Source organism: Brienomyrus brachyistius, unplaced genomic scaffold, assembly GCF_023856365.1.
Source record: "Brienomyrus brachyistius isolate T26 unplaced genomic scaffold, BBRACH_0.4 scaffold36, whole genome shotgun sequence".
NCBI lineage: Eukaryota > Metazoa > Chordata > Actinopteri > Osteoglossiformes > Mormyridae > Brienomyrus > Brienomyrus brachyistius.
This window is the reverse complement of record NW_026042311.1, coordinates 1966513-1992763: the sequence shown is the minus strand read 5'-3', so window position 1 is coordinate 1992763 and position 26251 is coordinate 1966513. Positions and strand designations below refer to the sequence as shown.

General features: G+C 43.5%; 2 protein-coding genes across 2 annotated transcripts in view; one reads left to right on the top strand and one right to left on the bottom strand.

The window, feature by feature from the left end:
- The window catches only part of LOC125721948 (tripartite motif-containing protein 29-like), a 234386-nt gene that overhangs the window by 163269 nt on the left and 44866 nt on the right, over positions 1 to 26251 (top strand). The window lies entirely within an intron of this gene.
- Positions 19045 to 21116, bottom strand: LOC125721949 (serine/threonine-protein kinase pim-1-like). Its single transcript, XM_048998186.1, has 6 exons — positions 20953 to 21116; positions 20410 to 20504; positions 20220 to 20264; positions 19758 to 20136; positions 19417 to 19593; positions 19045 to 19318 (listed from the first exon to the last, which is right to left on the bottom strand). The coding sequence occupies exons 1-6, from the start codon at positions 21053 to 21055 to the stop codon at positions 19221 to 19223; spliced, it is 897 nt and encodes a 298-aa protein (XP_048854143.1). The 5' UTR covers positions 21056 to 21116; the 3' UTR covers positions 19045 to 19220.

Here is a 26251-nt window from a genome sequence, read left to right as displayed (position 1 = left end):
AGGCTGTTTGGGTACATGTCAGCTTAGCTCTGGGGTCACAGTGTTCGGTTGGATGTAAACCTTCCTGTGGAGTCAGGGCGTTTGGGTGAACAGCAGCTCACCTCTGGGGTCACAGCGTTTGTGTGTAGGGCAGCTTACTACAGCTAACTCAATTAGTTTAACTGAATTTATCCTAAAAAATAATATTTATCTCTATACCTGACACACAAAATACTGTGACTTATATATAATGTGGCATGTTGTAAATGCAACCAGTTATCAGAAGACAGTGTGACATGTGCTGCACACCCGGGCAATTTCAGAATCCCAAATCAGATCTGTAGTTAACACCAAGCTATGGTAAACCAAGTGGCAACTATATACATGTATGGAAATCACACAACCCGAAAAACATATTAATACACAGGTATGTCTGACTCACTATCAAAAAACGATGTAAACTTCCCTGTAGTAGTTAATAGATTAACAGACACAAAAAACCCAGAGGTACACCAACGAAAACACAGTGCAATGCTAGTACCAACTAGCAAGAACTAGCTAACCAGCTAAAAAGTCGCAATTAACTTCTAAATTATCGAAACCCAGCTACATCGATAAGTACAAAAATTACCACGGAACATAAACTTTATTAAACTAATACATGTAGGCAGAAATTATCTAAATAAATCCGGCTTTGGTTTTGTTTGCCGGAGCTCGAACGTCGGACATGTCTTACTCAAAGGGCGCGAACTTCGGCCGGTTTGTGGCAAAGTAACCATGACAACCGCCTGCCGCTGGCGCCACACAACGTCGTTGACCGCAGTCAGACTCTCGCGTGTTTACGTCTGACTGACGCCGCCATAATGAGATTTAGTAGTACTAACGTTAAAAAAAAGCTCTTACCAACCTCATTTCACTGTATCCTATGCACGGCAATTTATTTAGCTTTCAACAAACTTCATTTTATAGAACAGAATTTCTGTATTGCCTCATATATATATATGTTCATTAATTTTCTCTAGTCAACGCACTGAATTACGACGACCAATATTATGCATTATTTTGACAATGATATAAGTAGATTATTCTTTTACTATATGAAAATTCCTTAATTATATTCCATTGCTACTTTACAAAAGCCTTCAGGGAGTTTGGTCTTTTCATGACAACTAACCAAGTGTCTAACCAGTGTTTACCTGAATAATACAGAAAATTAAATGACACTTGTTAAACTCACCTGGACGTACCTTTTACAGTCGTTTAAACCGTCATGAGCAATGCTGAAATCACTGTTGCAAACAGTTCAGCGCGTAACATTGTCATTATTTTTCATCCGTATTAAACAAGGACACGTTTTTGTGTAGTCTGTGGTGAAATGCATTTTATATTTTCGTTTTTTGAGACACTCTCCCTCCGCCGTGACGCTCCATGGAACCGATACCTTCGGATCTCTAGGAGTTAAATAAAAGCCCGCCCGCACTGAAATCTGATTGGCTTATATGGCTAAGTAAACCAATCAGGATGCTGTCTGTCTAGCACTGGCTACATGAAGTCACACATATAGGGATCCACACATACGCACGTTCTCTCTTTCTCTCTATCCCTCTCTCTCTCGCTCATTCCTAGCTCATTTACGTGCTCATTCGTGCGCGCTACTGTCTGGCGTGCATGCTCTTGTTTGCTTGCTCTAGTTTCAGGAATATATATTTTTTTAATTTAGGAGCATCAGGGAGCCGCTGTCAATATGCGGGAGACTTGGGATGTCTGGATAACTGCTTATTTGTACTATAATGATAACTGATCATTTCCAGGGAGCCGTGATGATATTCTAAATTGTGCAGGGTTATACAAGTACTGTCAAGCTGTCTTTATCTAGTTAAATGTTTACAAATATTTATTATTTTATTATATTTCATGTATATTTTCAACTTATTCACACCTTATTGTACCATGCCTCCATGCATACTTTACTGTAAAATCAGACAGATAAACGTTTAGAAAAATAATCGATTCTACAACTTGACTTGCAGGTGTCCAATTACACATCCATATTTTATTGCTGCAGATAACTGAGGTAGGTGTGGTATATAACGCTGAAGGTTAGACGTATAGTACAATAACATATGTACAACATGTGGGCATTTCAGTCAGACAAACGTTTAAAATGGAAAACGAGCTTTATATTTTACCAGCAATTTCCATAGCACGTCTTAGTCGAAGTACTACACTGCCATCTATTGGACAAGTAGGGTTACTGAATCGTGAAATGTGTCTTAAATCATGTTTTTTTAGGACCACTAAAAGAGGATTATCAGTATGAAGGTTTATCAATAAAAATAATTTATTAAAATAAATATTACATGACTCTCCCTGAAAATAAGGTGTTCTTAGCCTCCAAAGCCAAGGACACATTCTAGTGATTTTCTAGGAGACTGAACCTAACTAACCTGGGGCCTTATGAAAAACAATCAATCAGCTCATGTTGAAGCTCACAAGGTGTGGAGAACAAGAAAGACAACTAAGGGAGAAAGGCAAGGTGCAGAGCATACACAAGCAGTGTAGTGGCACATCAGTTATAGTGTATGATTAAAAATACATCATTTCTCACAGTAATAGTGGCCCATTGCTCCTACTGTAGCCTCACACCTCCAGGGTTGTGGGTTCAATCTGCACCCCTGCTGTAATAAACAGTGAAATTATCACAGTAACACTGTTTATCAGTAAAATAGTACAATACTGTAGAAAGTAGGGCAATATTTATGAGAACCTTGCCGATAAAATGCTGCAATGCACTGTAATTCAGTACGTAAACTGCAAATAAATAAACTGTAGAATTTGCTCAAATTAAATGATGTAATAATTTGCACTCGCTTTTTGGGTTGAATTTAGTATACGCAATTCTAGGAAATATTTTAAATAAATCAAGTTAAAGTCTGGGGTGGCATGGTGGTGCAGGACTTTAGAATGGCATCACTGGTTCATCAGGTGTGGAGTTTGCATGTTCTCCCCATGTCGTTGGCACTGTTGCCTCGTACCACTGGGACCCGGGTTCGAGTCTCCGCCTGAGTTATATGTGTGTGGAGTTTGCATGTTCTCCCCATGTCGTTGGCACTGTTGCCTCGCACCACTGGGACCCGGGTTCGAGTCTCCGCCTGAGTTATATGTGTGTGGAGTTTGCATGTTCTCCCCATGTCGTTGGCACTGTTGCCTCGCACCACTGGGACCCGGGTTCGAGTCTCCGCCTGAGTTATATGTGTGTGGAGTTTGCATGTTCTCCCCATGTCGTTGGCACTGTTGCCTCGCACCACTGGGACCCGGGTTCGAGTCTCCGCCTGAGTTATATGTGTGTGGAGTTTGCATGTTCTCCCCATGTCGTTGGCACTGTTGCCTCGCACCACTGGGACCCGGGTTCGAGTCTCCGCCTGAGTTATATGTGTGTGGAGTTTGCATGTTCTCCCCATGTCGTCGTGGGGTTTCCTCCGGGTACTCTGGTTTCCCCCCACAGTCCAAAGACATGCTGAGGCTAATTGGAGTTCCTAAATTGCCCGTAGGAGTGCATGTTTGAGTGACTGGTGTGTGAGTGTGCCCTGTGATGGGCTGGCCCCCCATCCTGGGTTGCTCCCTGCCTCGTGCCCATTGCTTCTGGGATAGGCTGCGGACCCCCCATGACCCAGTAGGATAAGCGGTTTGGAAAATGAATGGATCGATGGATGGATGGATAGATGTTATTCCGAACAATAAGTAAAAAAAACACTTACCGTGTCAATTCTAGGGAAATTAGTTTCAGTAGTTTTGTGGTTGAGGTGACACTTCATCCAGTCCAGACGGTGGATAATTGCAAAACATCAGGTCAGCAGGATCACCGCTTCGTTTCGCGACTAACATTTTCCGCGCTCTAACATACCGGTCTCGCACTTGTTGCCACTTGTTTTTACAAATTTCCAAATAAAAATTCAGGATGTTTGAAATCTCTTGCCATCTATTATTACATGTTATTTTGATGAGGATAATTGCGGACCTGCTCAATCAACAGGTCCTCAAACATGGACATCTTGACTGTTGACTGCAGATCTCGCAACACTGCCCCCTATAAATTACACAGATATTGCATCTCCGTATACTTTCCGTTAATTTTTGAGTACGTGCACAAAAACCGACGCAAAGAACGCAGGATACGGACCGCGGCTGTACGTACGTACATAAGTGTGTAATGAAAAGCAAGTATTTTTCTGCCTTTAGTTTAACATGTAGCCCTACCTCTCGGCTATGCTTCAAGTGGGCTCTGCCTGCAAGATTTCTGACAGAAGGGATAATCCAGATCTGGCAGGTTAAGAATAATATTGTGAAGTTGTTTACCAATCTCTACCTCAGTGCCCTCTCTAAGACGCCAAATAGTCTATCTGCTGGGGAAACCTCTGAATGCTTAGGTTCACCCATCTCTACTGCAGGCACAAGCAGACTGATGGGATGTGCCAGAGATGTGGTCAGAGCATGGCTGCATAGTAATGATACTGTCACTGCCACTGGAGATGTGGATGCAGTCCTTAGTGTTCTGAAGCAGCATTCTTATTTGACTGTGCATTCTGGGATGCCTCCAGCAGATTTTTGTTCAACCAAGTCAGATGCTAGGGAGGATCCTCTGGACTATTGGGTTAGGCTGAATAAGGCAGCAGATGATGCCAAAGGGTTTATTACATGAGATGTTAGGGCACTGCCATGTCTATTAGAAATTGCTCTGTAGGAATATCTTATTAATGCATAAATTACATTTATCTGATGCTTTGATCCCTGCGATGGGCTGGCCCCCCATCCTGGGTTGTTCCCTGCCTCGTGCCCATTGCATCCGGGATAGGCTCCGGACCCCCCGCGACCCAGTAGGATAGGCGGTTTGGAAAATGGATGGATGGATGGATGATGCTTTGATCCAATAAATGAGTATTTATGTCTGCTCCCTGGGACTCAAAGCCCTTTAGTACCCCGGTGTCTCAGCATATGGTCCCTGCTGATCCTGGTGAGAGGGGACTTGTCATTGGTGATGTAACCACTACTGTCTAGCTCCTCTACCATTTGCCTCCTATTGTAATTTCTCATGTCAAGGTGCACCCTGGGGCGGCATGGTGGTGCAGTGGTTAGCACTGTTGCTTCACACCTCTGGGACCCGGGTTCGAGTCTCCGCCTGGGTCACATGTGTGTGGAGTTTGCATGTTCTCCCCATGTTGTTGTGGGGTTTCCTCCGGATACTCTGGTTTCCCCCCACAGTCCTGAGACTAATTGGACTTACTAAATTGCCCGTAGGTGTGCGTGTATGAGTGACTGGTGTGTGAGTGTGCCCTGCGATGGGCTGGCCCCCCATCCTGGGTTGTTCCCTGCCTCGTGCCCATTGCTTCCGGGATAGGCTCCGGACCCCCCGCAACCCAGTAGGATAAGCGGTTTGGAAAATGGATGGATGGATCGATGTGTGGGTGTGAGTATCTGTATATAATTAATAAATCATTCATATTAATCAGATATTAATCATGATTAGATAAAAGGTAAAACACTAACCTGAGGACTGATTATGTTCAGGGAGAAATGTACACACACTGAAATAAATTTGCAACATCAACCTGTCCAATGCTAGGATATTACCTTCATCAACTCAGCCAAGTCTGTGGCTAAGAATGGCATCACTGGTTCATCAGTTTGATGTCTTGTCAAGAAAGGAGTGAAGGTCCTGGTGATAGCAGAAATGTAGAAATGTAGCTTTGCGAAGATGAGGGGTCTGTCTGAGCAGCTTCAAGGGTGTCAAACGATGCAGTTCCTGGATTTGGTAGCTTCCTCATTCTGACTGCATCCAGGTACCTGGTCAGAGACGGCCACACCTCCAGGGCTCTCTGCTACTGGTAAGTTTTCAAGCCATCGGTGGCTACAGGATGCAAGTGGAGGATGCAGTGAAGTCCTCTCTCCTTGCTGGCACACTATGGAAGAGAATACAGATGGCTTTCAAACTTCCTCTAGCTGCCATAAGGAGAAACCACATTTGCTGGCATTATATGGGGTTTGAAGGCCACAGCTCCCAACCACAATCATCTGAGTGCCCTCACACTGCTCACGCTGTTCTTCATGAAGCAGTTCTAAAAACTTCCAGTTTACATTTGGTCCATCCATGGAGACTGAAAGCAGCTGAAAACTGAGTGTCATTTATCAAGCATATATAGACTAGGTGATCATCTATCACAACAAGTAAAACTTAGAACTGCTGCACGGGAAAGTCATATTTTATTATTGTGAAATTTTCAAAAATGTGTTGTTTTTTTTAGATTTACACATTTTCCAGTTGAAAAATAAAATGTGTTCTCTGTTACAGATTCCAACACGAATGCAAGAATAATAATAATGCATCATTTCAAAACAAAACAGCTATAGTTAGACTACAGGTATTTAGATTTAGATATTAGTGTTGGCTTATAACTTACTTTAAAGTGGTGTAGTAAATCCTTGGGTGTTCTATGACCCATGAATTGGGATCCCAGCTATCTGGACTGGACTTGATTCTCTCTCCAGTAACAAGCATGCAGGTCCAGTTGCTTGGTTTTAGTTGTTTGGTTGAGGGTCTCATCAAACATCAAAGTAAAACTGGCACTGAGTTTAATGATGTCAGGAGCCAAATCAAATCTTGTGAAATAGGCTGTTTTGTCTTTACCACACGTGAAGTTTATTGCGATTTCCTAGTCGGGAAACATACAAATGTAACAACATAAAAAACTGAAACCCACTTTACCACGTTGTTCAAGTATTTTCCAGTGTCCTGGGCTTATTCGGGTTGTCAGTTTGCTGCAAATAGAAATTTGGAATTGTCAGGGGCAATATAACTACAGCTTTTCATGTAAACGGGATTAAAACTCTATGTAGGAATGAATGGACACACAGAAACATATCCCCAACTCCCTCATTAGCGCTGTAGGATTGGTGTCTTGTTACGCTGTGCAGGCACCACAGTACCTCTGCCTGGAGGGTAGCGGTGGACCCAAAGGTAGTCCTGAGGTCTGTCACTGTAACTGATGTGGCGGTCGCTGCTGGGTTCGGAGATGGAGCTGAAGTCTGAGAAACTGTTGAGACGGAACAGAAGTGAGAAATGGCAGGCACCTGTTGGCGGGTTATGGCAGCAGCTTTGTGCTTCACGCTGTGCATATGTGACTCTACAGCTTTAACTCCCACTGAACCAAGTTTAAAAAGCTTCTTGCACAGCATACAGGGGTCTCATAGCTATTACCTGGAACTGCTTTTAACCATGTCGCAAATGTGGGATTATCCAACCCAGTTAACGTTAAACTTGCACTTCTCCATGAATGACGTGTCCACTAGCAACAAACTGCTAATGTGCGTCCCTGAAATAGCGCCCCTCCCACAAACACAACCGGAAATGTTGGCGGTTCCGCTCATTCCGATCTCACACACAAAAATGCAAAAGACCAATTAGAAATTCACCAAATTCTTTATAGATTACCAGAAAAACATATAGCAATCTTGTTTACTGGGTCTGTGGTATTTTAAGACCTTTGAACTCTGGATTTAAGGACTACTAGTCATTTTAAAAAATATTTAAGGCCTTAATTTTGGAAAATCCAATGTAACATTTTTTAAGAATCTGCAGATACCCTGCTCTTATACATTAAAGACGAGGGTTTATATGAATAAAAAGATGCACATGAAGACTGTAATCTCAAGTGATCAACAGTAAACCTTCCATAATGATATAACGGTATTTAACACCTCTGTAAGATAGAGATGATGTTTCAGACAAAGCTGGAGAAAGTCAGGCAAAATCTTTCACTTTTATTTTTTATTTAGATCATTCATCCTGAAGCTCTTGACTTGATAGGTTATTCAGATTATTTTCTACAGATTAGCATGAAGTCTCTCCTGTATTGAATTTGGTACAAAATTGTTGCTAATTTTCACGGAGCACGACGACGCAGAAATACATAGAGGAAATAGTCAATGAATCAGATCTGAGAGACAGTGTAATTTCTGACCAATCAGAAATGAGTGGGCCAGGCTGCCCGTGGGCCTGGCCGTCTTGCATCCTGTAATGAAGCACTCTTTGCTAGGTTTGCTAAAGCTAAACTTTAGCGGTGCGCCCTTATCCAACCTCCAACCTTGGATAAGGTGAGATGCTTTTATTGTCACTGTGAAAATACAATGAGATGTCATTTGGAGCAAGCCTGTAGACGCCATAGTAAGCATAAAACTACAGACTAACACTTACAGAGTATAAATACAGATAAAATACATTAAAAAGCTAAAGATACATACACCAAAAATAAAAAAGAATAAAAATAAAGAAAAAATTCTGGTGCTAGAAGCAAAGAAACCAGTAGCACATTGTCAGATATTACACAACAAAAGCGTAGCATTGAAAAGCTCCAGGCCGCTGTGCTTGCATGCACTGCCATTTTGGTTTTTGACTCTGTTTACGTTGGAGTGGATGAGTCAGATGGCTGAAGATAGATTACATCACTGCCATCTAGCGGTCAGGGGTTTAAATGCCAACAGAAAATGGAAAAAGTCTGACAAATTTTTGAGCTGATTAGCTGTGAATTTTGTAAAACAGCAGAGGCGGTTGGCTGGAGATGCACTAATGATCGACTTGCAGGTAGTAGAACAATGACCAGCTGAGTCTTTCCTCAGTGTTTCTACTTTAAAGAGCAAAGGGTATCATAACACACTTTAGAGTACTTGGTACTTCACTCATTCTTCTATCTTGGTGCCATGTTTCACCATCTCTATCAGTGTCATCAACATCAGTGAAAAGGTGTCTGGGATGCTGACCTTAGAAGCAGAGTTTCAAAGAAGAGCTGATGAAAGGGGGGGGCAAAACACCCCCCTTTGAAAACCTCTGAACACTAGGGCATAAGAGCCTTAATGAAGGAAAGATCAGCAATTTGCTGTGAAGCACTTAAACTTGGCATAAGAAAAGACAGACAACATAGCAGAGAATGGTTTCGATCCATCGACCTCTGGGTTATGGGCCCAGCACACTTCCTCTGCGCCACTCTGCTGCACAGACGGGGCTGTGTGAGTTTTTTCTTAGTGTGTCCACTTTAAACAGCAAAGGGGCTCTGGACACACATAATGGTACTTAGTGCTTCTTTTCAGAGACCCCTAGGTTATAAAGCCCCTGTGAGGTGCAGCATGAGCCTTCCTCAAGCGATGCCTAATGTAAGCATGACAAGCAGGTAAAAGCTGTTGGCCATAGACAAAGTGAGACCCAGCAGAGGACATGGCCGTTCTAAGCCTCAGACCTGGTATGGGACTAAAACCCACCCCCCCCCCCACTTTCGAATCCCCAGTACATAATGGGGAGCGGGGGGGCATAATGAATTCTGAAGGTCCCCGTAGCCCTCAGCCCACTGGGAAGATGCCCAGTACGGAAATGACAGATGCTAAAATAGATGCTAAAGACTCAAATGGCCTAATTGTCAGTGTTTGTTATAGACACCTAATGTAGCTGCAGAGGAAAGCAGAATGTTGTATGACGACATCAGGATTATGAGTAATAAAAATGATGTGGTGGTTATGGGTGATTTTAATTTACCAGGGATACAGTGGGACACAGTCTCTGGCTCTTCTGTAAATGAACTCGAGATGGTGGAAGTGGTACAGGATTGTTTTTTTACTCAGTTTGTTAACATCCCTACCAGGGGAGATGCCATTCTTGATCTTGTTCTCTTTAATAACCAGGACAGGATTGGAAAATTAGAGGTTTTAGAACCACTGGACAGTAATGATCATAACATGGTTAAATTTCAGGCTAATTTTCGTGTCAGAAGAGCAAAATCCAAAAGAAAAAAGTATATTGTGAGGAAGGCAAACTTTAATGGTATGAGACTGAAAGCTAAGAATGACATTAAAAGTTTCTTCCAATGTTTTATCTCCAAAAAAGCTCTAAAAGCTGAAATCACCAATTTACAGGATAGTAAGGACTTTATAATTGAAAATGAAATTAATATAGTAAATGAATTTAATGATTATTGTACACGGGTGTTCACGGTAGAGAACACAAATAACTCACCACCATTTAGATTCATTGAATTATTAGATTTCCAGAAGTCCTTAAGCTCAAAGCTACAGGGTTTTTACAAACTGTATCAGCCTGAATATAATTGCTAGAATATAAAGTGCAATACAAATACAATTTATTATTATTATTATTATTATTAGTATTATTATTCTCAATGGAGCAGTGATGGAAGGACACCGGCAGATGTTGTGGCAGGTTGATTCTCCTGAGAACCCTCAGGAATTACAGTCTTTGCTGCACCTTCCTGATCAAGCAAATTCTGTTATTTGTCCAGGTGAGGGCCTCCGATATGTATGTGCCCAGGAACTTGAATGTTGACACCCTCTCCACAACTTCCCCATTTATCACCAGAGGCTGGTGATCCACCCTTTTCCTACTAAAATCAATGATGAGTTCCTTTGTTTTCTTCACTTTCCAAGTGAAGACAGGAGTCCGACAGGGGTGCTTGTTATCCCCGTTCCTCTTCCTCATCGCTATCAACTGGATCATGAAGACATCCACCAGTGAATGCAGAAATGGAATCCAGTGGACCTTGTGGAGCCAATTGGAAGACCTAGACTTTGCAGACGATCTCGCTCTTCTCTCCCACAGTCAGCAGCAGATGGAAGAGAAGATCAATGTGCTGGCAACCACATCATTACAGGTTGGACTCAACATCCACACGGAGAAGACCAAGATTCTGAAGACCAACTCCAACAGCAACAACCCAGTCACGGTGAATGGAAGTTCCCTGGAGGAGGTACAGTCCTTCACCTACCTGGGCAGCATCATCGACCAGCAGGGTGGAACAGATACAGACGTCAAGGCAAGGATCGGCAAAGCAAGAGCCGCCTTCATCCAGCTCAAGAACATCTGGGCTTCCAGAGAACTGACCTTGACCACCAAGATCCGTCTGTTCAATTCCAATGTGAAGTCAGTATTGTTGTACCGGGCCGAAACCTGGAGGAAACCAAAACCAACATCCGAAGAATCCAGACGTTCATCAACACCTGTCTCAGAAAGATTCTCCACATCCGCTTGCCAGACACCATCAGTAACACCAACCTATGGGAAAAGACCTACCAACCTTCAGTAGAAGCAGAAATCTGGAAGAGAAGATGGGGATGGATAGGGCATACCCTCCGCAAACCACAAACCGACATCACCAGACAGGCTCTCAGATGGAACCCCCAAGGCAAGCGGAAGAGAGGCCGTCCAAGAAACACCTGGAGACGAGACCTCGAGGCAGAAATGACAAGGATGGGCTACACCTGGAGTCAACTAGAAAGAATGGCCCAGGACAGAAACCTCTGGAGATCTACCTTTGGCGGCCCATACCCCGGAAGGGGTGGAGGGCGAAAATGAAAAAAAAAAAAAAAGATGTTATTATGGTCTGTTTTGATAATGGCACTACTTTACAGGTTTTTAAACAGGCAGGAACAGAGCACAGTGACAGAGATGTATCAAAGGTCAAAGGTGTTTGTGAAAACCCCAGCCAGCTCCACGGCACAGTCTCTTAGCACCCGCCCTGGGACGCCATCAGGAGCAGCTGCTTTCCGTATGTTGACACTGCGAAGTGTCTGTTCTACATCAGTACTCTGCAGGATGAGCTCCTGCCTGTTGATGGCTGCTGCTGGGGCCGTAACAGTCTCTGTAGCCACCCTCTCATGGCGGCCGAAGAAGTGATCGAGCTCTTCGGCCAAAGGAACACTGTTGCTGGTAGATAAGTTGATACTGCTGTTTTGGTCTGTGATGTGCCGTATCCCTTGCCATCCACGTCTGGGATCGGAGCTGCCGAAGTGGCTCTCAATCCACCTTCTATAGGTCGCCTTTGCGTCTCTGACGCCCCTCCTCAGCTCCGACCTGGCAATGCTGTATTGTTGTGCGTCACCCGACCTAAAGGCCATGTTACGGTTCTTTAGCAGAAGACGAACATCTTTGGTCATCCATGGCTTGTTGTTGGGAAAGATACAAATTTGTTTTGTGCTGGTGACAATGACCATGCAGTATTTTATATAGTGAAGAACAGTGGAGGTGTAGGTGTCGATGTTAGCATCCTCGAATATGGACCAGTCAGTGTGGTCAAAGCAATCCTGCAGCTGTTCAGATGCTCCCTCTGGCCACCCTCGTCTTACTCTAGGAGCTGGTGTCACCATGTTAATGAGTGGTCTATATGCTGGAGTTACATACAGGGAGATGTGGTCAGACTGGCCCAAATGAGGGAAAGCTGATACTGTAAAACCCTGCTTGATATTACTGTACACATGGTCTGCAATGTCAGCTCCTCTTGTAGGACACTGAACATGCTGGCACAATTTGGGGAGCACAGTCTTCAGATTCGCTTTGGTTAAAATCACCTGCTATTATACACACCCCTGGCAGATGGGCACTCTGTTGCTTTCTAATAGGAGTTAGCAAGTAGCCCAGAGCTATAGCAGTGTTAGCTTGAGGGGGATATTAACAGCAGCGATCATAACAACCGAGTATTCCCTTGGTAGGTAAAAGGGGTGACACTTTACAATCAAATCCAGGGAGCAATGAGTGTCAGTGATTTTAGCGTCTGTGCACCAGCTGTTATTTGTGTACACACACAGTCCACCTCCTCTGCTCTTACCGGAGTCGATCGCCCTGTTGGCGCGTGTATAGTGCGTCCGGGTAGCTGGATAGCCTCCTCCGGGATTGTCGAACCGAGCCACGTCCCCACAAACACCATAAAATACCTAAGAACGGGAAGCGCTTTACGGAGTGCTGAGCCGCTGCGTGTGCACGCGCCGCCATCTTCGGATATCCTAAGAAATGTGGTTCAGTTGTGTGTAGTCTGTGTGCAGACGAGGAAACAAAGGCACAGTAATAGGAGATAGTTGACTCATATACAGAAATGTGCTCTTGTAGGGGGATCCACACACAGTCACCAGACAGGACAGAGGGGCTCATCTGCTTCTCTCTGTACCAATAGTACCAATAGTACCAATGACTTGCCACTGGGTGCCGTCCATTTACAAAACCAAGCAGAAACTCCAGCAAGCGCCAGGATCGTCTCCCAACATTGATTCAGCTGCAGGATGGGGCACCATGTCAAATCATCACACTTTCGGACCTCATCATCATGGATTTTAACGAAACTTGGCAGCTGATTTGGTCACATGAGTAACTCATGAAACTGAAATTGGGAGTCTGGGATCAATATTGGGGGAGATTTAAGCAAACAAAGTTTTAACTTATTTTTTTTGGGGGGGAGGGGGGGGTATGACTTTGACTGGCTATATTTACCTTGTCCAGCTCTATAGATTGACCAAATTATATGCCATCCCATATGAATAATTACTATGTAATAACTGATTAAAGTAGTAAAATTCAATAACAAAAAAAAAATCTATATTTCAAAATTGATACATTTTTACTAAAGCTAGATCATAATGTCATGAACATCTCCAGAAAATGTGGCCTTTGGTTTTTAAGGTGTTGCTGAGAGATCATGATGTAAACGTAGCGTCACATGGTTTCATATCACTAATGGGCCTTTTTAATGGCAGCCAAACTGACATGGAATAGTATAACAAGCAGAGGTGTAAGTAACAGCATTAGTTAAGGTTTCTGTCACGCCCGGCTCGTCCGCTCCTCGTGTGTGCCACGCCCCCTGATTACCCACGTGTGCTTCCGTGATCGTCTCCTGCTGTGTCCGCTTCCTTTGATTAGTCTTTGTGTATTTAAGTCCTGGTCTGACCTGTTCCCCTTGTCCGTCATTGTAGTTAGTTGTGGTTTGGTGATGGTAGTCTTGTTTCCTGTTCCAAGTCCCCGTTCCACAATAAACCCCAGCTTCGCCCCGATACCTGCCTGTTTGCCTGCTCTGTACCAGCCAACCCACACGATCACCGCTTACCTCCGCCGTGGTCGTGACAGTTACAAATATGCTACAATGGAATTTAATGGAAGCTTCATTAATGTCATTGCAGACACCTGTACTTGCCACACCACTGAAAAGGCCCACATGGCTAGTAAATATGGCTAATAAATGCCCTGCATTCATCAGAGGTGTGCAAATCAGTCCAGTGTAAGTGCACACTTATGGATTCACTCGACTTTACAAGCACCAAAGGTTACGTTGCGGCTGCATATGATGATGATTGGTGGCTAGGATGTGTAGAAGAAGCTATGCCCAGCACTGGAAAGCTGAGACTGAGCTTTATACATCCTTATGGAACATCTCCATCCTATTCATTCCCATGCCATCCTGATAGACTTGTTACGGATCATCAGGATGTGCATTTAGTAGTTGAATCTGTGACAGCAACAGGGTGGACATACACACTTTCAAGCAAAGACACAATAGCTGCATCAAAGGCTCTGATAGACTATAAATTGAGAGCATAGCAATTGTTTATTACATTCCCACGTTCCCTTTAAACAGTACTGCTTGTATGTAACTTATGCATTTGTGGAAGTAAAATTGTACATTGGTAGCCCGGGAGGGGAGGCATATTTGGTCTGTTATGTCTTAGGCAAGAAGAGATTGTTTTGAATACTGTGTGACCTCGCTTCGCGATAGCTGCCTGCAGTAAGTTCCGCAGACCCTGAAGAAAGCTCTTTTACTGTAGGCCTAATTCTCTTTTTTTCAGTTACTTTGGCAACATTGTCATTTTATTCATTTTAATAGTCATTTAAAACTTAGCAATTTAAATTATATTTCCAGAGCTAGTTCTGGCAATAGTAGCCGTCATGAAAAAAGATAATCCCGTACCATGCATTGATCACTAACTGCTATTCTGCTACTGCTAACAGCATTGTCAGGAATTGTGGTTTTGATACACACTTCAGATGAGTAATGATATCTCAGCAATAACTCAAAAACCAAAGACCAAATTTTCTGGACATTATGACATAAGTAATTATGGAAAACCAATGAATTCGTTCCCAGACCCAAAAATTTACACCTAAATATGTTTTTTTTTTTTTTTTTGCATTTGAGCACAAAATGAACAGGATAAAACAAGAAGAGCATATACTAAACACATCTAAGCACATTTATCAAAGCAGTAATTTGTAAAGTAAGAAAATTAATCTATCCAAACAATGTGTAAAGTTAAAAACAAGCCAATGTCACCTTTTTGATAAACCCAGACACAGCACTACTACCTTGAGTCATACTAAGGGTTTGTATTTATTGTAGGAACAAAAGCAAAACATTTAAAGAAATGATAAAGAAAAATTGAGTGTACAATATGAGAAAAAAGATGCACAAATAACACTTACAGTAGTAATAAAAAAAAATAGAAAAATACACTTACCTTGTCCAAGACTTAATCTGCATATTTGTCATGCCCGGCTCGTCCGATCCTCGTGTGTGCCACGCCCCCTGATTATCCACATGTGCTTCCCTGATCTTGCCCAGCTGTGTCCGATTATTTTCGCCCAGCCTTGTCTATTTCAGTCCATGTCTTGCCTTAGTTTTCGTCCGTCGATTGATGTTAGTCGGTGTGAGTACTAGTGTTTTGTCCCGTGCTCCCCACAGCCTTAATGTTAGTCGGTGTGAGTACTAGTGTTTTGTCCCGTGCTCCCCACGGCCTTAATGTTAGTCGGTGTGAGTACTAGTGTTCTGTCCCGCTCTCCCCCCAGCCTTAATAAATACCCGTTTTCCCCAACTTTCGTCTCCTTACCTGCTTCCTGCCCGCTTTGCTGCCCGTTCGCTTACCGCGCCTTAACCGCGGCCCCTGACAATATTCGAAGCTAGAGGATTTTTTTCCGGGGGGAGAAGAGGGGGTTATATTTTGGAAGGAAAATTTCCTTCCATAATGACTGAAGGTTCATTGTTTATTTGTATTATTTCTCCGTATTCGTTAATTTGTTCGTAAATCGCAAACTTTTAGGTTGTAACATTTGTACAACTATTGCGTAACTTTTTGGTGAGCAATGGCTACCAAAATGATATAAAGTTCAGTGTATTACCTGATATTTTCAATAAAAAAGCACTATCACCAACAAACGATTCTATCACAGCGCATGCAAGGCTGAGACTGAAGCGTTACCCTTTGTTTCCGCTGAGAGGCGTGCTGTGTGACTCATTTCCCCATGCGTACAAGTTATTTTAGGTCGGCATTCACAGTTTGACTTCTGAGATTCAGATTGAGTTCTAGGTAATTTTTTTTTAACTGGTTTGTTCGATTTTTAAGAAATTTGAGTTCTAATGAGTTCAAATACTGAGATAACACTGTATAGGTTTTTTTGTTACTGAATTTTTAATATGTTAATCGGTTATTGCATAGGAGGTGGCATGGCGGTGCAGTGGTTAGCACTGTTGCCTCACACCTCTGGGACCCGGGTTCGAGTCTCCGCCTGGGTTACATGTGTGAGGAGTTTGCATGTTCTCCCCATGTCATTGTGGGGTTTCCTCCGGCGACTTCTGTTTCCCCCCACAGTCCATAAACATGCTGAGGCTAGTTGGAAATGCTAAATTGGGGGCAGCCGATGATTTTCTGCGCTGTCTTGATCTCTTTCTCCTCCAGTCTGCCTTAGTGCAGCGGGAAAGTCATACTGTGATACAGTATGTTAGAATGCTCTATGTTAGAATGCTCTCAATGGTGGAGCAGTAGAAGGTCACCAGCAGCTTCTCACTGATGTTGTTCTTCCTGAGCACTCTCAGGAAATGCAGATGCTGCTGGGCCTTCTTGATGGCAACTGTGATGTTTTCAGTGCAGGAGCGGTCAGAAGAGATTGTGGTGCCCAGGAAGGTAAAGGTCTGGACCCTCTCCACACAGTCGCCCTTGATGTGGAGGGGAAGTGGGTGGATCCGGGAAGTGGGCCGGTCTGCAGTCAGAGGTGTACAGGGTATAGAATAGTGGGCTTAGCACACAGCCTTGTGGGGAGCCTGTACTCAGTGCCCGGGTGGAGGAGAGATGGGGTCCGAGTCTTACTATCTGGGGCCGACTTGTGAGGAAGTCCTTGATCTAGGAGCAGGTGAGTGGGGGGAGTCCCAGGTTGTGCAATTTGGGGATCAGGATGTCGGGGATGATGGTATTAAAGGTAGAGCTGAGGTCGATGAAGAGCATTCTGTAGCTCTCCCGATGGTCTAGGTGGCTCAGTACGATGTGAAGGGCGATCGCTATGGCATCCTCAGTTGACCTGTTCGTTCTGCAGGCAAACTGATCGGGGTCAAAAGATGCAGGGAGGTGGGTTTTGATGTGGTTTAGGACCAGCCCCTCTAAACACTGATGATGGGTGTTAGTGCGACTGGTCGGAAGTCATTTAGACTGTGTGTGACTGATTTTTTGGGTACCGGGATGATGGTGGCGGACTTCAGACAGGCCGAGATGGTGGCATGTGTCAGAGATAGATTGAAGATGATGGTGAAGACCTGTGAGAGCTGGTCAGCACAGGCTCTGAGTACTTTCCTGGGAACACCATCAGGTCCAGTGGCTTTCCTGGGGTTCACCCTGCTGAGGAGCTGAGAAAGTACTTCTTCGGGCCATGTGATGTTGGTCTTAATCAATCTTAATGTTTGTATAAACATGATCTAATATGTTCTCCCCTCTGGTCGGGTACTTTACATGCTGACAGAGCTTAGGCAGAACGGACTTTAAGTTTGCCTAATTAAAGTCACCAGCTATGATGTGTACGCCATCAGGCTGAGCCTGTTGTAGCTTATTAATGGTGTCTGACAACAAAGAGAGAGCTAAGGTAACATTAGCATTGGGTAGTAAGTCACAACTGTGATTAGCACGACTGTTAACTCTCTCGGTAAGTAAAAAGGACGGCATTTAATAGAGATGGACTCTAGGTCCGGTAAACAGTGTGTATGTATGGTTAAACTATCTTTAGACCAATGTTTATGTAAGTGAATGCACAGACCGCCTCCTCTGTTCTTAATGGAGTCTTTCTTTCTGTCCCAGCGGTGCATGGTGCGGCCCTCTAGTTGTACGGCTGCGTCCGGGGATCAGTGGGTGAAGCCAGGTTTCGATATTATTGAAACAGAGCAGTCGCGAACGTAGCGATTCCCCTCCATAAGAACTTCCAGCTTGTCCATTTTGTGGATAATGGATCTCGCGTTGCTGACTTACATATTCGGGAGAGTTGGTTTGTGGGGGTCTTTCCGCAGTCTCGCTAGCAAGCCGGAGCGACATCCCCGCTTATGCTTACGCTCACGTCTCCGCCTGCCGGCGGCGATAACAATTCACAGAGCACCCGGAGGTCTCGCTATCTCGTTTGGAAAGTTGTAAGAGCGGCGAGGCTCCTCTGTGATTTTTTGTTGCGTGCTGAGGCCCATGGCCAGTACCTCCTGACGGCCGTATCGCTTTGGATACGCACAGATGCGCGACAAACAAAGAAGTAGCACTAAACATGAAGAGCCACAAGCCGCTGCGACTGCGCGCCACCATCTTCAGCATCATCATAAAGGTGCATTCGACAGGGAATTTTCATTAATGGTGCCCCACAGGTCCAGAAGGTAAGTGCTCTTCTGGCAATATGTGTGATCTGAGTGGTTCCAGAAGAACTGCAGTGAAGAACTGCTCCCACAAGCTGGAGCAGAAGTGTGACATCCTTCTGCTCAGCATGATATAGCAAATGCTAAGCTATGCAGAGAATCGTTCTGATGAAATGTGCTGGCCAAATGAGAAACAGAGGCTGGTGTGGCGAAATCATGCAACATAATCTCTTTCCAGACAAGTACAGAATTATTAACACTTAGTGTTTCTTATGCATAGCAACATTAGCTTTAGCTTACACAACCTTTAAGACATTGAGGCCAAGCATGAGAGACAGAATGAAGGTGTTTGCAGCAAGAATGACCTTGGCTCTAAGGCAGGTGCAAAGCCATTGTTGTGCAAATCATTGTAGCTGTTACAGAATGTGGTGCTCAGCAAAGGTTCTACTTGTAAAATATAACAGACTCCGACTCTCAATCAATCATGCTCATCCGAAGTAAGGTATCGAACACGTATCACCCCAAGATGTCTGGATTCCCTCTGGCCCAACCATTGTTTTAATTCAGGTCAAATCATTATGATATGATTTGGATATTCGGGGAACCAGGATATTGTGCATCAACTAACCACTGTTACCAAGAAATCAGAACAAATGAGAAACACCTATATAGAGCATTTGTGAAAGTAAATCTTTTATTTGACAGTTGCGCATTATTTAAGATGATCATGATTACAGAAGGTTAACAAAACAATATTTTCTTGTTTGACCTTCAGGTCAGCAGTCACGTCTGCTGCAGCCATGGATGGACCTGAATCTCCTCCAACGTCAGCCTATCCGCCGCCTTACGCCTCAGGCACCGGCGAATCAGACTGCAGCAGTCTGTTGGAGAATAGATTGGCAGAGTCAGAGAGTTAGTCAGAAAAAGAACACTCCCTGTCAGGAGACTCTAGTCGTGGGACAAAAAGTAAGCAGCTCACCAGGAGAGACCCATGAGGGGAATATCAAGCAGCCTGAGATGATTGCCCTCTTGTTGCGGAAGGGCAAGTAGCCGCACACTAGCTCATAAAGTGTGAGGCCTACAGACCAGACCATGGTGGGGCCAGCTAGGTACTCCCCACTCAGGAACAGCTCTGGGGGAGCAAAGTCCTCTGTTCCTGAAATAACAAGGCAAATGACTTACTGCAATGAGTTAGGTTAGGACCGAAGAATACACATCCAACTCCACTGCAGGGAGTTATCACAGGTCCAGGTTACCTGCTACTTGCTGTTAAAAACAGGGGTTAGTTTGACAGGTTTTTAATTAGCCTCCCTTACTGACCTGAATATTCCACATAGGGGGTGTCTTTCCATTTGTCTCCACAGCCAAAATCAATTAGTTTCACCTCCAAAGTGTCAGTCCTGATTAACAGATTCTCTGCTTTGAGGTCGCGATGGAAGACGCCTGAATCCTGGCAGTGACGCAAAGCCTGGAGCACCTGGACCAGCACGTGCCTTGCAACATCTTCTGAGAGGTAGCCCCCTTTGCTATCGCAGAATTCGTATAGATCCTGGCATGGATCCGGCCTTTCCAGGATCATAATGTAATCTTCTGGTCCACTGAACCAGTCCATGAGCTTCAGCACGTTGGCACAAGATGACTCATGGCTGACGAGCATCATTAGCGCCACTTCCAATGGGATGGGCCCGTCAAGTCCAGGCTATGAATGGGAGGGCAGGGTGTACATATATTAAGGCAGAAATTCTTGCAAATAAACCAAGCTCCATGAATGAAAACACTTACCAGTTCTAGCTCCTCGTCATCCTTTCGGGCATATTTGATGGCCACCTAGAGGGAAAAAAAAATTACAAATTTAGTGTAGTATATATTGAGAAAACATAGGCTTTTACAGCTGCATCTAACAGGTATAATAAAAGGGATCTCTGGAGAGATATAACTATGCATGTCATGACTTCACCATTTGGAGACTTACTGGGAAGCCATCGGCCTTGCGAGTGCCGGCATACACGGCTCCATAACCACCCTCTCCCAATAGCTCCCCCTGGTGGTACAGGTCCTCCAAATGTTCTACAACATTAAGCAGGTACACTTCAGAAAGAGTCCACACAGCATTTTCTATACGATAACACAGTTGCAGAAACTTCACTACTAACTTTAAATACCGTGCATTAATATTTCTTTACTGCATGCCTACCCTGAACTTGGTCTGTTCATTCAGTATTATCTTTAGTGTGCCTATTACATGCTACAGTCAGAATAGGCTCAGGTTCAGAATCAAAGCAGCCACAATATTGAATCAATTTGGGTACATGTTTGTTTACAAAAAACATTCAGTGGCAATTTTTATCAATTAATGAATTAATTATTGCTTTAATTTATTTGTTTAATATATAGGTCCAGTACATTGTTTACATCTGTTCTTGCAGCAAGCCTTATTAAAAAGATTTACATTGCTTTCTTAATAATAAATAAGTTATGTGTAATTTTCATGAACTATCAAAGCCAGTCGTCCAACCTTTGCGAGGCCCTTTAAACCGCAAATCGCCTTCCGTACTCTCTCTCCTTTTCTTGGGAGGAGATTCACAGTCAGAGTCGGAACGTGATCGTTTGACACCCATCGTTTCTCAAAGCAGGACGCAAATGAAAGTTTTATAGCTGCGCAGGATAGGTGAGCGTCATTCGAATATTGTAGATTCTAGAACCACTGACGTCATCATGCACGGGCTTTCCTGGGCTGCAGCCCAGAGCCCCCCCCCCTTTGCAAAATCTAAAAAAATATATTTGATGATATTATTTTGCAGTAATATAATTAATTGTTAATTTGCATATTCTCCCCTGTCTACGTGTTTTTTTCATGGTTAGAGTTGTTTTTTATTTTTTTTTGGTAACAATATACAAACATAATGCAAGATGCATAACACATACAAACTACACTTTAAAGAACGAGCAGTACACATACTTTCTCATTTGCAAAGCATTCTTCAAGGCATTATATAAATTGATAGTTTTTACAGCTTTTCGGTAGGTCATTGACAGGTGACGTCACTCGCTAAAGGCGCAGTGTATTGTGGGTCGAATCGCCATTTTGGATGTATATAACTCAAGTGGCAGCATTTGCTTGTGGCATTATTCTTTTTAAGATGGGACACTTATGCTGTGTGAAAGGCTGTCATACTAAGTGACATGGCAGAAATGGCAGAAAGGTGTAGCACCGCATGACATTTTTTCGGTTTCCCACTCGGAAAAGGGGATACGGACAGCAGGTAGAGGAGGTAACGAAGAGGCGTCGGGTGGCCTGTGTCGCAGCGGTGAGAGGAAAGGAGATCACTGTCAACACGATATCTCCCTTAATGCGTGTTTGCTCTCGGCACTTTCATAAAGGCAAGCAAGATGTTTTTTGTATTTGTATTATTACTGAATATGCATTTTTTTGTCTTCTGAAGTATTTTCACATTAATTAAACTACGCTAGCAAGCTAGCCTAACTACAGAGGGTGCAGAAATTGGTTAATCTGTTCGTGTTAAATTAGCGTTACAGAGTGAATGCTTTTTAAAGACAAAAGTAAACAGCAAAATTGTAATGACACGTTTGTCAGTGCATGTATGTGTATATTCGCGTGCGTGGATTATAAGACACAGTTCAGGATAAGGCTGTCACTGCTGTCCACTGACAAACCAATGCCCAACTATAGTTTAAGTTTAGAAACATTTGCAAGTACGGTTTCTAACGTTTCACATGATGTCTGGAAGGAGCTGTATAAACTCATTGTATATCGAGCCTGTATTCTACTTGGCAATTAACCTTATTGGTCATATTTAAAATAAAATATATGTCCAATGATATTTTTGTGGTGTTCTTGACTCTCTTCCTTTCGTAAACACCTAAATTACTAGTGTGTTTTCGTAATGAAAATTGATTATTACTGATTACATAAAACATTACATTTTTGTGTAGAAAAAAAAAACACTGAATATCAAGTTTAACCAAATGTGTTTACATCCACGATACACTAAAAATGGCGAATGGGGGCGTGTCAGACACTGCTGACACGTGACTGACCAAGACCCAAAGGGATGGATGAATAATTGTTACTCTGTTCTCTAATAAGCCGTGGTTCTTTCGTTCTAAAGCTAAAAGTATCTCCGACTAGTACACCAAAAATCAGGAAGTGACCAGGAATCTGCCATTGCGGTTCTGTTCAGCTACAACTAAGTCCACTTAAAAAAAAAAAGGGTTCTCCTTTTTTTTTGGAGGGGGTGGGTCGGGCGGGCGGGATTTTTTATTTATTTTTTTTTTACAAATTTTGATTGACTGTTTGGACTTTCAAATATGTAAGAAAATACATATTTGAAAATACATACTGAAGAGAGCAGACCTACTTAGTACGCCTCCTCAGTTCTTCCAGTTTGTTGCGTTTCAAATATATTAAATGTAGGAAAATACAAGAATGTAAATTCCTTGATCCATGTGTATCTCATAAATGCCTTCCCAACTATAGATTTGGATACTTCATGCTCATGTTTCATTCGTGAATATAAAAATTATACTATTTGAAATCAATATTCTGTTTGTCATTCCCATTCTAAATGAACAACCAAGATTTTAAAATATATATCTAGAAAGAAAGTGTATTAAAACATGTTAAAACACGAGGAATTTACAAAATACAGGAACCTGAATGGTTGAACAAGGAAATGCAACTCTACAAACAAGTACTTAAGAACATGTACCACATCACTTCCCCAGATTTAAATCTTTGCACCAGCCCATCTCAGGTAGAGACAAATTTAGGTTCATGAAACCATTCCAAGACTAGGATTACACAATGTGGATCAATCGTCGATGTGGAATAAGCGGAAAATTCAAAATTTCGTCATTCTTGGGCATTTTCCATGCGATTTTTACGAAATAAAAAAAAAATAAAAATTCGGGTCGGAGGCATTTCGGCGGGTCGGGAGTGGACGAGAACCATTTTTTTTTTAAAAGTGCCCTAAACTGTTAAACCCATCACATACTAAAAGCAGTCTAATGTTTCTGGCTCAGTCATAAACAGTTTATCTGGTTTGGGAGAAAAATTTACAAAAATGACCGAGGAGGAGAAAAGTGAACAAGAGCAGATCACCGAAAGCCAGTTGTATTCTGCTGAATGGAAATACACTGGAAACCACTTGTAATGATCATGTTTGTCTGGGTGAAATTGATCATTATATGCGGCTGGTCTGTAATATTGTCTTTTTCCTTCTTTATGTCTCAGGCAGATTACCATTTAATTCCATTTGTATATTTATTACATGAATATAAGAACAGAGTCGCTATTTGCTTAATTTCAAAATACAATACAGTTTTTTCAAACTCTTTTCAAATTACAGTATCATACAAATTAAATTACTGAACTGTGTATAATTCAAAATCGCTGTAATACTGTACAGTACTGTACATAAAATTCAATCATGTTACAGTCAAGGGGCGACATGGTGGTGCAGTGGTTAGCATTGTTGCCTCACACTTCTGGGAGCCGGGTTCGAGTCTCCGCCTGGGTCACATGTGTGCGGAGTTTGCATGTTCTCCCCATGTCGTCGTGAGGTTTCCTCCGGGTACTCTGGTTTCCCCCCACAGTCCAAAAACATGCTGAGGCTAATTGGAGTTGCTAAATTGCCCATAGGAGTGCATGTGTGAGTGAATGGTGTGTGAGTGTGCCCTGCGATGGGCTGGCCCCCATCCTGGGTTGTTCCCTGCCTCGTGCCCATTGCTTACGGGATAGGCCCCGGACCCCCCGCGACCCAATAGGATAAGCGGTTTGGAAAATGGATGGATGGATGGATGTTACGGTCAAACGTTACATTGTCAAAAGCAGTAATTGCAGTTTCGCTGCTGCATCTCGATGGCTTGTTTTTGGCGGTTTATCTTCAGCTTTTATGAGTCTCAGGGGCGCAGCTACTCACTTTTTGTGGGGTATGCAACAAAAATTTTGCCCCCTCCACCCCAAAAAACAGGTATAACAAAATAGTTTTTAAATCCTTGCCTATAGCTTATCGCTATGCAATTTCAGCTTGCCTAACTCAAGTAAGTTAGCCAGCAGCAGCACTATCTACAGGGACGGATTATGGACCAGGCCTGCGGGGCCGCTGCCCAGGGGCCCTTGGGGTGCAGGGGGTCCGTGGGGCCCCTAGCCCAAAACAATTTGCAACGCTTATCAACAATGTATTTTCGTTTGACTATTTTAGAGGGCCTACATTCTTTGATCCTCTGCCTACAAGGGCCCCTGACCCTATAGGGAGGGCATTTGGCTGCCAAGGGCCCTTGAATTGTGGTGGTGGGGGGGGGGGGGGGGGGGGCCCTTGCGAACGTTTTGCCCAGGGGCCACACAACCCATAATCCGTCCCTGACTATCTAGCCTAGTTTTCTGTGAAGCTCATAGCCTAATTCCTGAGGCTGGGCACAAGCTTGTACATAAGTGACATTTGTTCCCATCATAGTTCATACCTGTTACTGTCTTTCACCCACATCAGCATTTTTTGCCGCATCCCCTGACAACCCTTTTCTTTATTTTTCTTTCTGCCTTGAGCACCTGATAACTTTCTTGCTCTCTCCGTCCTGCCGCAAATAGATGCCCCACCACGTCAGTGAGCGACAGGCTACTACCACTCTGGCTACTATTAAATAGAGGTTCAGCAGCGCCCCTCCCCCCCTCCGCTGGGGTGAACAAGCACTGGGGAAAGTAAAGGAGACAGTGCCTGTCGCAGCAGCATCGCTGGTCATAACATCTACTGCCAGTGGCCAGGCCTTACATTTCCTAAATATTTTAAACTGCATATTTAGGGCAGAGTCATGAGTTAAAAGCACAAAAACAGTTTTAAATTATAGATCCATCCATCCATTTTCCAAACCGCTTATCCTATTGGGTCGCGGGGGGTCCGGAGCCTATCCCGGAAGCAACGGGCACGAGGCAGGGAACAACCCAGGATGGGGGGTCAGCCCATCACAGGGCACACTCACACACCATTCACTCTCACACCTATGGGTAATTTAGCAACTCCAATTAGCCTCAGGATGTTTTTGGACTGTGGGGGGAAACCGGAGTACCTGGAGGAAACCCCACGACGACATGGGGAGAACATGCAAACTCCACACACATGTAACCCAGGCGGAGACTCGAACCCGGGTCCCAGAGGTGTGAGGCAACAGTGCTAACCACTGCACCACCATGCCGCCCACCAGTTCTATCATTCACAAAAAAAAAGAAATTGATTAAAGTAGTATATCTATCTTAATAGTGTGAGTGTGCCCTGTGATGGGCTGGCCCCCCATCCTGGGTTGTTCCCTGCCTCGGGCCCATTGCTTCCGGGATAGGCTGCGGACCCCCCGCGACCCAGTAGGATAAGCGGTTTGGAAAATGGATGGATGGATGGATGGATGGATGGATGGATGGATGGATCTAGCTTAATGAAAGTGTAAAAATTACTCACTATAGATAATCATACATTTTTATTTAAAAATGTAAAAATATAAAGTGTCCCCCCCCCCAAAAAAACAACGAACGTACAGTTATTGCACATATGAAATTTAAAGGTGAAGCCGGTGCATACCTGAATCATACCGCTGAATAAGAAATTCTGATTGGAATTATACTGTAATAATTATCAGCATCCATTTATATAAAAAAAAATATTTTGCCATATCTCTCAGAACTAGGAGAGGACAGCCAAGGCTGACCAGTTGGGGGCGCTAGGGCACTGTCCTTCCTGCTGGAAAGGATATTTGTTTTTAATAATCTGTAACTGCTGATTTTAACTATTTGTGTGTTTTAAATGCAC

Excerpts from the sequence above, each read along its gene's own strand:
- LOC125721949 (XM_048998186.1), bottom strand. The coding sequence starts at position 21,055 with ATGGGTGTCAAACGATCACGTTCCGACTCTGACTGTGAATCTCCTCCC. Across the intron at positions 20,265-20,409 it reads GCAAGGCCGATGGCTTCCCA|GTGGCCATCAAATATGCCCG; the intron begins GTAAGTCTCCAA and ends TTTTCCCTCTAG. Across the intron at positions 19,319-19,416 it reads CCCCTCATGGGTCTCTCCTG|ACTGCTGCAGTCTGATTCGC; the intron begins GTGAGCTGCTTA and ends ATTCTCCAACAG.